Source organism: Plodia interpunctella, chromosome 12, assembly GCF_027563975.2.
Source record: "Plodia interpunctella isolate USDA-ARS_2022_Savannah chromosome 12, ilPloInte3.2, whole genome shotgun sequence".
Taxonomy (NCBI): Eukaryota; Metazoa; Arthropoda; class Insecta; order Lepidoptera; family Pyralidae; genus Plodia; species Plodia interpunctella.
In genome coordinates this window covers 6,594,685-6,607,184 of record NC_071305.1, presented here as the reverse complement: position 1 = coordinate 6,607,184, position 12,500 = coordinate 6,594,685, and the positions used below count along the sequence as shown (strand labels likewise).

Below are 12,500 nucleotides of genomic sequence, written 5' to 3'. Positions count from 1 at the left end.
TGAGATGACTGATTGAAGAAACTGTTCGTGTTAGACTTTTTATTCTACTAACATATCCATACATAATATGTCCTACATCTACTTACGCTAACTACTACAAAATATTGTCTACTATATAAATAGATTATTCAAAATTTTCTAGGTTTTAGATTACTGGGCGAAACAGAAATTTATACTTAAACATAAAATGAGACGCAGTACCACTTGATACATTAACACAAGTAAGGAAATTTTTATTTATAATTCCTTTTGTTTCATGAACCTTGAAAACAGATGTTATAATAATTGAGAATATTTTGAAATTTTAGGCTTGTTGCATATTGTTGATATCCAATACATTTAGAATTACCAATTCACCTGTTCTTTCAGATTTTTTTTTCTTCAAAATTATGTCATCGTTATACTTTCAATGAGGAATCGTGTTAGGGATCGTCTTTCGTCGTTAGTAAATATATATTTTTTTTTAGAAACTAAAATGTCATTTAAAATTAAAATTACGGTTAATATTAAAATTAATGTAAATTATACATTTAAATCAAATTGACTCTTTGATTTTGATAAAATGTTCTTGAAATGTTCTTGATGAATATATACATATTTCTTTTATCTATGGTATCAATCATATCAACATTTGTCGTATTTATTGGCATAGTTGCCTAATAAAACTAAAGTTGATATAAGAAGTCATCTTGCGATAAAAATATGTATATTGTAGCTGAAAATTCAGTAGTCAAACCTATGCTTTGTTATGTCGACGTCGATATCTGAGTATTTTAAATTTACATTACATAGAGAAACTTTATTTGGTCGAAATATATCTTTGTGTCAACACATTGACTGCGCCAATTCGCAACGCATAAAATTCCACGCAACCTGCGTATTTAGCAGTCTAACTTTAGTGAGGTTAACATGGACAAAATCAAGTTCAAAATCAATGGTAACAATTGTGCTGGTAAGTTTAAATTCGTTCTGGATTCGGGACTTTATAACATTAAGCAGAACTTTTATAAATTATATAACATACTTAGATATATCATGTGTATTCAAATATATATTAAATTCATTAAAATTTATCAATAGGTTCAATAATTTATCTTTTAAACATTATATTTTGTTTTTGTTCTGTCAATTTCATAATTTATAAGATTATTGGCTTGTTTCTTCATCCGCGGTTTATTTGTATTTCATCAAATAGTGCGTAAAGTCTTTTTAAACAACGATATCGTTAATCAATATTTATTACGTAATTTAGTCGGTGGAGAAGTATGTTCGAAATTGACACTTGTCGACTATCTACGCAATGTGCTGGAGCTGCGAGGCACTAAGTACATGTGCAGGGAAGGTGGATGTGGTGCCTGCATTGTGACTGCCGTCAAGTATCCTGGTGCACAACCGGTCGCAGTCAATTCTGTAAGTTGCCAAGATTTAAGTCATGTCTTTCTTGTTCTCTCTCGCTATAATAACGTGTTTCCGGTTTCACTTGAGTTTTACTACCGGTTGCACATTAACCCTCTTCGGGAAAACTATTGTTATCACCTGCCAAAGCTTGTGTATTTTGTACGACTGTTACGACTACCAGCTAGATGCCTTCTAGTAAAGTAGAGAGTCAACCTCGTGCACTTAGCTCGCGATGCTTCACCGGAATTTTCACCACCGCTGCAGTCTTATAAACTATTAACACTTCTTAAAGACAAAAAATAATGAAGTTAAACAACAGGTGATCTGACTTGTCTATTGTTCTTGGTATCCTGAGATTTTGAAAATAACTTTCTCGGTCGTCCCGATCTCCTTCCCGCAAATCTCAGACTTTTAGCGCCATCTCGAAGGCATCACAGATTAATATAAATGTATTTTTAGTGTTTAGTGTCTATAACGTCTTGCGAAGGTTGGGAAATAACCACAATTGAGAAAGTGGGAAATAAACTAGATGGATACCATAAACTACAGACGACCTTAGCGGATTACCATGGAACTCAGTGCGGGTATTGTACTCCTGGATGGATAATGTCTATGTACAGGTAAATATTGCTATATTTATTGCCTACATACATATTGAAAAACATAAAAGCAAAAACGAAGCTAGGTATACAATAAAACGATGAAATAGAATATTTATCTGCCAATACAATGTATTTAAATTAATGGGTGTTACAAATAATTCGGTGGGTTGCACCGTCAGCTTTGACGTTACTTTAATGTGCGCAGATAAAAGCTATTTTGTCTAAACGTTAGGGACGCGTCGGTTAATGTCAAATATGACGGTGCAACTTACCCCAAAAAGCTTTTTAAATTTTATTTCGACTTATTAATATTGTATTGATAAGTTGAAACATATACATTTGTATTGATAAGTTGAAACTTGACATACAACTATTTAGTAAAAATAGTAGCGTGTCAAATACATTTACAACATTTTAATTTAGTCAATAGATTTCCGATATGTGAGCATTGAGGTTAAAATGAGTAATAAACTTTTATACCTGACTTTTTAGCCTTCTGAAACAAAATAAAGACTTGACAAAACTCGATATAGAGAAATCTTTTGGGAGTAATATATGCAGATGTACTGGATACAGGCCTATACTAGAAGCATTTAAAACTTTTGCAAAAGATGCATCAAATAATTTACTGGATATTGAAGATCTTGCTATATGCAATAAAACTGGTAAAAAGTGTATACCAGAAAATTGTGATGAAGAAGACTGGTGTCTTTTATCAAAAGATGACGATGATGCATCCACTAAAATCTCGATTGAACTAAAGGATGGAAAGGAGTGGTTTACTGTTTATACGATAAAAGATATTTTTGAAGTGATGTCCAAAATTGGAGAAAACTCATATATGTTAGTTTCGGGAAACACATCTAAAGGTTTGTTATGGTCAAAGTAATATTTAACTTTTAAAAATAAATATGGACAAACTAATAAATTACAAATATAAAAATTAAATTATTTTAGGTGTATTTCCTATTGATGAATATCCACACTGTCTTATCGATATAAGCAAGGTATCTGAATTGAAGGGTAACTATGTTGATCAGAACTTAGTCGTTGGAGCTGGAAACACCTTGACTGAAATACTTGATATCTTACAAACTAAAGCAAAAGAAGAAGATTTTATATATCTTAATAAGTTATACGATCATATCAATTCTGTCGCAAGCATTCCAGTTAGAAATGTAAGTAGGTATACGTTTTTACGTCCAGATTTCATTTTATCAGGAAAAAGCAAATCCTGATAAGTAAGTAATCTTTGTGAATTTTGATGTGACCACCTATATTTAAATTTGATAAATGAATATGTAATTATAGAAAATAAATCAAATATTATTCATTTTTCTATCTAAATCTACTTTCAGCTGGGATCATTAGCAGGAAATTTGATGGTTAAACATCAACACAATGAGTTCCCTTCAGATTTGTTTCTTTTGTTGGAGACTGTAGGAGCAAAATTGTCTATTTGTAAGTCTTTTGATTTTAGTTAAATAGGTATAAATAAGCTTGAATTTCTTTTAAAACAATGTTTCATTTATTGAATATATATATTTTTTAGTAACTGGAAATGCCGATACTACGCAGATAGTATCTATGGAAGAATTTTTGAAACTGGATATGAAATTTAAAATAATATCAAAAGTTTTATTTCCTCCACTTAACAACGAATGTCAAATAGTTACATTTAAGGTAATTATCATGAAAACTCATCTATTGGTAAATTATGTATTTCAGCTTTTTTGCATCTTACATTAGCATCAAGAAGATATTAGTGGCATTAATTATTTGGAGGCTTTGAAGGACTATGCAGAAAATCTTCGAAAAATCAGTTTTTTTTAAATCTTATTCAACTATTACTTATTTAACTTTTAATTTTCAGATAATGCCAAGATCACAAAGTGCCTTTGCAATCGTCAACGCAGGTTTCTTTTACAAGTTTAAAAGCGATCAGAAAATTATACAATGTCGTCTAGTATTTGGTGGGTTATCACCAACATTTGTTCGTGCAAACAAAACCGAAAAGTTTTTAATCGGGAAACCATTATTCAAAAATGAGGTTTTGCAAGAGGCATTGAAGATTTTGGAAGATGAGTTAGTTGTGATATCTATACCACCAGCAACATCAGTAGCATATAGAAAGAAACTTGCTTTGGGATTGTTTTACAAGGTTAGGCAAATATTTGAATCGCTGTGAATTTAAATGAGATCGTATTCGTTAGTGCTTGTTATCTAAGTGTATATATATTTAAAAAGTATGTAGTGATCTATATTTTCTAATCTGCTGTTTGATATGTGAATTTTATTTGATTGATTTATTTATAGGGGCTATTAATATTGTATCCAGAAAATTTACTTGATGCAAAATATAATTCTGGTGCTACCAAACTACACGAAACGCGACCTGTGTCCAACGCTCGACAAGTTTACGATACTAATCCAGCGTTGTGCCTTTGAATAAGCCAATTAATAAAGTAGAAGCATTAGTAAGTACTCATTTATTACTACTGATTTCTAATATTATTAGTAAATTATATAAAATTAGTAAAAAAAAATATTTTACTAAACCTTTTAATTCGATATAAAGATAGTAGGGACATACATTGACAATTAACAAACTCAAGACTTCTAGTTGATACGTTTATTGGTTGGAGAGGAACTACAGAAAACAGCAAACTTTTTTAAAATATTCTTTTTATAGAATAATTCTTGTTTTGATATTGTGTAAATATTGCAAAACACGTTTATATTCTTAATAATATGAGCATACCGTGTATGTATATTAATTCAAATTATTTTTTTATTTAGTTTCAGTGTTCAGGGGAAGCCGAATACATAGAAGATTTACCTTCATTTCCTAATGAAGTATTTGCTGCATTTGTTTTGGCAACTGTACCGAATGGAAAAATTGAAAATATTGACCCCAGTAAAGCTTTGGTAAATCCTTTAAACGATTTAATTCCATTGTTTACTAAGATTCATTTAAACGTTGTTACATATACAAGCGAGACATGCTTTCGAATATATTGCAAAATTAGTAATTACATTAGTTCAACTATTTTATTAGGATGAAGATTTTCTTTCAAATTTTTAAATATTATAATTTTAGGCCAAACCGGGCATTATCGCGTTTTATGCAGCAAAAGATATACCTGGAGTCAATTCATTTACTCCACTTGGTATAGGCGGAGTAAGAGCAAACGAAGAAATTTTGTGTAGTGGACAAGTAAAGTATTATAATCAACCTGTTGGTATTATAGTCGGAGAATCTAGATCTATAGCTGAAGATGCAGTTAAACTCGTTGAAGTTAAATATAGTGGTACTAATGAACCTATAGTTATCGATATTAAACAAGCGGCAAATGATGATAAACGAAAACAACCATATGCAACTATAGAAGCAACTGGTAGAGGTTTTGATGTAGAGAAAGTTATAAAAGGGAAAAATCAAATACAAGCACAATATCACATGTGTATGGAAACATTGGTTAGTCTGACTCGACCTACTTCACAAGGAATCGAAGTACATTCGTCTACGCAGTGGCCAGATGGCACGCAAGTTGCTATATCTAGGACATTAAATATAGATTCGAATAGGTAAGATAAAGTCACCCCTTAAAACTTATTTACGAAACATCACTGTGTGGAGCAGAAATATTATTTTGTTAATAATTTACAGGATTGATGTATACGTAATTCGTGTTGGTGGATCATTTGGGATAAAAATAAGTCGTTCATTGCTCAGCGCTGTAGCATGTAGCCTTGTAACATATAAACTGAATAGGCCTTGTCGGCTAATACAATCATTGACTACCAACATGAAAATTTCTGGGAAAAGATGTTCATGTTTAACTGAATACGAAGTATGTATTTTTTTTCTTTTTACATTAATTTAATGAAAATGTTGTATATCCTTGTTTTCAAGTATCCAAGCGGAAAATATAAGAAAATGTAGAGCTGATTAAAAACAAAAAATATTGTGATAAGTTCATGACGTGTAGCCTAAGAATATTATTTCCGTGGAGGGATGACGTCATCTTCATATTTATTTTTAAAATATTAAGCTTTATTTTTAACACTGACCTTTTATGATCTGACGCTATGAAATTTGGAACATAAGAAGAAACAGAAATAATCTATTGGAGTGACTGAAATCCAAGCAGCGAAATTTTTGGAGTGATACAAAATGTCAGATAAATTCCAAAACATAACCGGGTTTCATTAAATTTCTTCCATAGGTAGGTGTAGATCTGCAAGGAGCCATACAATATGTTGATTACAACATGTATGAAGATCAAGGATATATATGCAATGAAGAATTATCAGCAGATACGACCAAAACATTTAATAATTGCTACTTTATGGAAACTTGGAACTTTAATGGATATGAAGTAATTACGGATAAGGCCAAAACCACGTGGTGTCGAGCGCCAGGTTATTTTATTTATATTTCTGGATGTGAAAAATATTTACAAGATTTTTTGATCATATGAAAATTTGAATTTAATAATCACGAGATAATCGGATTCGAATATTATGTTGTAAAATGCTCACCGCTATAAAGTATTGTTTATTCAGCCACGCAATATAATTTTTATGTAATTTCATAATGTTTAAATTTACATTACAGGGTCGATGGAAGCGATTGGAATGGCTGAACTTCTTATGGAACATATTTCATATGAGTTGTCGTTAGATCCAGTACAAGTAAGACTTGCTAATTTAGACATTATAAAACACAGCGCTATTAAAGAAATGTATGAAACTTTGAAATCGAATTCAGATTATGACGAAAGAAAGGAAGGGGTTGTAAAGTTTAATAAAGATACAGGTGGATGAAGAAAGGTATAAGGACATCTTTTTTGAGGTGGACATCAGAAGGTGGACCGTTTTTAGATGTTAACGTTGCTATTTACCACGACGATGGCACTGTTGTCATTACCCATGGTGGAATTGAATTAGGACAAGGTATAAATACATTAGCAATACAAACTTGTGCATATGTTTTCAAAATTGACGTAAACAAGATTCAGGTTAAAGGAAATAATACTATTAATGTTGTAAATTGTGATGAAACTGGTGGAAATTCTACTGGAACAAGTGTGTGTATTGGAGTCCAAAAATGTTGTACAATATTAATGAGTAGGTTATTACCAATTAAGCTAACAATGCCCGATGCGACGTGGGAAAAGGTTATAAAAACAGCATATGAATTACAAATAGATTTACATGCACACTGCGTTGCAAAACGAAGTGATAATCCATTATACTATATCTACGGTGTAGCATTTGCAGAAGTGGTAGTCGACATATTGACAGGAGAAACGGAAATTCTCAGGGTCGACTTAAATCAAGATGTAGGACGCAGTATAAATCCTCAAGTAGATATTGGACAGGTATGTGGTATTAATATTTTTGTAGAGTATCATAACGATAACATAGAATAGTAGTACAGAAGCTTCAGCGTTGGAATGTTATTGTGTCGGTTTCTTGTTAATATTTCTAATATTATTCATTTCAGGTAGAAGGTGCATTTATCATGGGTCAAGGATTTTGGACTAGTGAAGATGTCATTTATGATTTAGAAACAGGACAAGTGCTTACTGATCGTACTACTAGCTATTTTGTTCCTCAGGCAAGGGATATTCCTCAGGACTTTCGGATATATTTAAAAAAGAAATCCATGGGAATAGAAATCCTCTTGGGGTCAAAAGGTGGGGGAGTTTTTTATAGAACGAAGTGTATAGTTTTAGATAAAAGCAAAAGTGATTTATCTAATATTATTAAACAGTTCGTCTAGTCTTCTTTTTGTTTAATAGGTATCGTATCATTACTTTGAATGAAATATGTACATGCTCAATCTCTTAACTGAGCATGCTTTCTCACTCGTTAATCGTCGGATACAAAGATTCTACTTTCCTACTTTTTCTTCTTCACTTTGCATTCTCTTCGGCATCCTTTGTAGTCACCTCTGGTTCGCATTTCAACTACTTGCAAGTGTTGAATATTAAGTAGAAATACTTGGAATTTTAACTTATACCAGTCCACATTGTGTATTTATACCAGCACTTAACACTAATCAAAATGCGAACCAGACAACACGACAGCACTTTTTGCTTTTAATTGCAATTCATGCTTAATTTTCTGTACCTATGAATGTTCTGTTTCGTTGATATGGTACTCGTATTGTATGTAATATCTGTTATAAAATATTTTTATAATTGTTTCCAGCAATGGGTGAACCTCCTATTTGTTTATCAGTGGTCGTGGCTCTAGCTATTAGAGAGGCTATTGTGGCAGCTCGGCTAGACTCCGGTATACCGACTACTGAATGGTTTCCTACGGGTATGTTTATCTCTCTCTCTCGTACTCTGCTGCGATGCCACAAAGCCCCTGTCACGCGTCGTCGGCGTAAAACAAACCTTAAATCCTTTCACGGGGTAGGTAGGTAGGTGTGATAGCTGTGAAGTTCTGTTCGGGCCGAAAAAAATCTTCTCAGAGTGAAATTTCTGTAACTACAATTATTGGATGTTTATATATTTTTTGGATGTTAAATTTAATAAATTTCATTTGAATGATACAGATTTTGTTGTAATCATTAGAGCCGATCCAGAGACGCTAATTACAATAAAATGTATAAATTCGAACAATGATTGGTTTAATGTATATATTATATAGATGGAAAATATTTACGGGATAATAGGTGAGGTCGATGTGGTATATTTGTAATGATTTGTTTTTACTTTCAGATGGACCTATGACGACAGAAAAAATATGCCTTTTATCAGAAACTAAAACGAATGATTTTAAATTTTATTAACCCTCATAAGACTGAATAACTACAATAAGTAGTTGTAGTTATTCAGTTTAGATAAATAGATGATGAAATATTCTAGAAAAGTTATATTAAACAAGTGTCATTTCTATTATAACAAATATGTTTATATTGATCAAAATGATCAATATAAACATATTCGTCGTTCGTTGATCAAAATGATCAATATAAACATATTCGTTATAATATTATGTTGACATTAATTATTCTAAAAAAATAGAGTACTGTTAAAATAATATTAAGAGTGTAATTTATACTACCTATATATGTACTTATATGTTATAATTTAAAAAGTAAATATATTTACTACAATATTCGAAACTTGTTTAGTAATAAAATTAGTATGAATTGTAAATACATAATAAAGTTTGTACACACTAACGATAAAAATGTGATATATTGAAAATACCTATTTTTGTTTTTTCGAAATAAATATATTGTCGGAGACATTTCATTGTTATTAGTATGTGTAAACTTCAACTCATAAGAAGTAGAATCAATCATGTAGAAGAAAATTTTACTTATTTGGAAATCCGTGCAGTAATTGTAGCTTGATTAAGTAACAAACTTTCTGACCCATGTCCAAATATTCCAAATTTATGCTTTTATAATTTATGTTCTATACTATCATTATCTACTTAGTTTCAAATTACTTATATTTAAGTTTAAAAAATGTAAATAAAAATAAATTACTAAGTTCATAGGAATCAATTAACCGTTGAAGTAAAGCGTCGTGCGTAGTACAAGCGGTAGTGGTCCAGTGATATATTAGTAGTGACACCTATGAATAAAAGATCTAAGGTTCGATTCCTACTCGTGCTACATGAGTGTGAATACCAATGTGTATAGTAGTTTTCATCAATCCCCATTTGTTCCCGGTGAAGGAAAATATCGTGAGGAAAATTGCACACTGATTGACAGTCCAAATTCACTAGTGTGTTTGTGACTACGTGGTTACCCAGATGTTGGTGAGTAGTCGATTAGTGGTAAAAGTTATGTCAGATGTCTTTAGGTGACTTGAATAAAATCTGACAGTTTTAACGATAAAACACTAGAAAAAAATAGAGAAGAAGAATTAAACGTTTGTGAATATGTTGAGAATATAAATAAAATGGCAGTTTTGAAGGTGGCTCGATCGTGAATAGAAACATCACAACAATCAATCATCACAACAATTCGTGATAGAATTATATAGTAGTCATTATAGTATTTAAATATACTTACGTATACTCTTTGGTAAGAGTATACGAAATGAAAGATCAATGAAAATGTAAAACTCTATTTATATAAATTCTATCAATCAAAATTAAAGTGAGCTTAATGATTGGGTGATAATTTAGTTTGAGGACGAGTACCCGTTGTTTTCTTCTACAGCTATTTTCTTTTTATTGATCTTTTTTCTATGAATACTGCCTTTTCTTTTCCTTGATATTTTTTTGTCATCTCCACTGATGCACTTTGTACTTTGAGTTTCTTGAACAGAGTTCGCCTGTATTGAACACTGAGATTTCTTTAAATCATTTTTACTTTTAGCGTAACTGGTGCTCATTAGATTCTGATAATATTGTCGACTGTTATGTATTAATTGGCTAAAGCCTCGTTTGTCATTTTTTGCTTTGGTTTTTTCATTTTTATTATGTTTTAAGTTATTTGTTTCTTTATTAGCACGTTTCTTTTTTCCTTTCTGTGGTAAGTTTAATATATTGTTTCCATAATATTTACGAGGCTCCGCTGTGGTTGAGAACAGGTGATCCTTTTTCTTTGGACCGTTCAATATGTTTATGAGTGGAATATTGTCTCTATGGAAAAAAAACGGAAACTTAAGAGTGTTCTTCCAGTGGCATCTAAAAAGAGAATTATCATCACTTTTACGCCATTTGATATTATTAGTTTATGAATAAAGTAATCGTAATAAAAGAACATATTTTTTATTTACCTTTTTTTGGGCGGTTCGTGATATATTGGCGGATAATTTGTATTTTCACTCTTTGGAGTTAAATCTAAGTCTTGATAATTAATATAATCCATACGTGAATATGAATTGGGTCTTTTATCAAGATTAGTATTCGGATTATCATTCATTATATTCATATTCCTCATGATTTTCGATATGTCTTCATAGTCAGTAAAGCGCTTCGGTTGGCTGAAAAATTAATACATCTGTATTACAACAACTCTCTTTGTGAATACTGTTGCCCTTATATGGTGTGGCTTTTAGAGGAGGAAATGGAGTGGTAAAATTATATAGCGGGTACCACATGCCACAATGCGTTTTCGCCAATCTGATAGAATTATATAAATGCTGAAATATATAATATTTTTTAAAATAAAAACCATTACTTTCGACGCGGTGAAACCGAAACCACATTTTCGAACAGACGTTAATAACAATTAAATTTTAATATTTTTTTGTATCTTTATAAACAGATAGTTAAATATATTTGTAAATAAAAAAAAATGCCACGCAAAAACACGCATGCAATACACTCGTGCAATCGTTGAATACCTTTGTAATACCATACCTTTTAAAATCATATGACTGGGAAAGCAGTCTATCGTCATCGGCATACGAATCTGGTTTTTGGATAAAGCTTGCCACATCGATTTGTGTTAGATCATTCTCGTTCTGCGCTCCATATCCTTGACGTCTTTTAAAAACATGATCATTTCCTATATTTGAATTTTCCGATTTCAGCAAACGTTTGCTAAAATGTTTAGGCTTGAATCTCAAAGATCTATCATGACCATAACATGCTGACTCATCAATATAAATTATCAAACTAAGTAAATAAAAATATCGTAACATTTTGTGTCATTTTCTAGTATATGACAGCTCTTCTTGTTGATTGTCAATTCTTTATTTATGACTTTGGAGTCAATTCTGTGAGGCCAAGGTTTTACTAATATTCAGAGGATACAAGTATATTAAAGAGTATTATTGTATTATATTATATATCTATGATAAATAATAATCAATAACTTTACATGCCCATTATTTGGTCATCACATGGATTTAAGTAAGTACTTCGTGGAGTACCTACTAATTCCATGGGTCATTCATGGTCATCCACAAAAAAGGTACTTTATGGCGCCTGGCACTTACGCCATTATTGCCATTGTTTTGTTATCGAACCACGGCAATAAAGACCCAAGTGCCAGCCTCCATAAAATCCCTTTTGATTTGGACTACCACATTATATTTAAAACAATTTTGATTTTCAGCTTAGGTATTATAATAGTTTAATGTCCGCAATAATAATGATTCAAAATAAAAAGAAATTTCACCAGTGTGATTAGTCTTTTATGTAGAATCAAAATGAGCGCAAAAATATTTCAGATTTCTTCAAAATTTGTCGATGTTTCGATTTAATTCTACTCTTAAATTTACAATCAATAAAAAAGCTTGTGAATATAAACATACAGCCTAAAATAAATCGGCACCTTTTCATAGTCCCGGTATAAATTTATCAATTCGTTAAGCGTAGTGCTGAGTCCGGGTGTCATTTCTGCGTATGGAAGGATTTGCTGAGTATCCCTATTCACAAAATGGTGTAAGTACAGAATTATACATCATTAGAAACCAGTTTGCCCACCGCTAGCTAGCCTAGCCCAGCTTTTGCCCACGGCTCCGCCCGCATTTACTTTGCTCATACTTATTGATAATATATCGGGTT

General features: G+C 31.4%; 2 protein-coding genes across 4 annotated transcripts; one reads left to right on the top strand and one right to left on the bottom strand.

Moving 5' to 3' along the window:
* The first annotated feature begins 608 nt into the window (after positions 1-608).
* Positions 609-10,110, top strand: LOC128674182 (uncharacterized). The gene is given in 19 exon segments (XM_053752574.2): positions 609-952; positions 1,253-1,410; positions 1,858-2,018; positions 2,493-2,869; positions 2,958-3,178; positions 3,359-3,461; positions 3,553-3,683; positions 3,874-4,161; positions 4,317-4,437; positions 4,440-4,477; positions 4,800-4,928; positions 5,101-5,588; positions 5,671-5,854; positions 6,230-6,425; positions 6,622-6,816; positions 6,819-7,387; positions 7,513-7,705; positions 8,223-8,336; positions 8,741-10,110. Coding segments are annotated over 19 exon segments (3,780 nt in total). The 5' UTR covers positions 609-909; the 3' UTR covers positions 8,812-10,110.
* Positions 10,090-11,677, bottom strand: LOC128674183 (uncharacterized). 3 transcript variants are annotated; one of them, XM_053752577.1, is made up of 3 exons: positions 11,349-11,677; positions 10,763-10,969; positions 10,090-10,625 (listed from the first exon to the last, which is right to left on the bottom strand). In XM_053752577.1, exons 1-3 carry the CDS (start codon positions 11,630-11,632, stop codon positions 10,163-10,165), a joined length of 954 nt encoding a protein of 317 aa, XP_053608552.1. In that variant the 5' UTR covers positions 11,633-11,677; the 3' UTR covers positions 10,090-10,162. The 3 variants fall into 3 exon arrangements, with proteins under 3 accessions (XP_053608552.1, XP_053608550.1, XP_053608551.1); XM_053752575.2 differs by having other exon boundaries at positions 10,090-10,691; positions 11,349-11,675; XM_053752576.2 differs by having other exon boundaries at positions 10,090-10,670; positions 11,349-11,675.
* Positions 11,678-12,500: the final 823 nt, after the last annotated feature.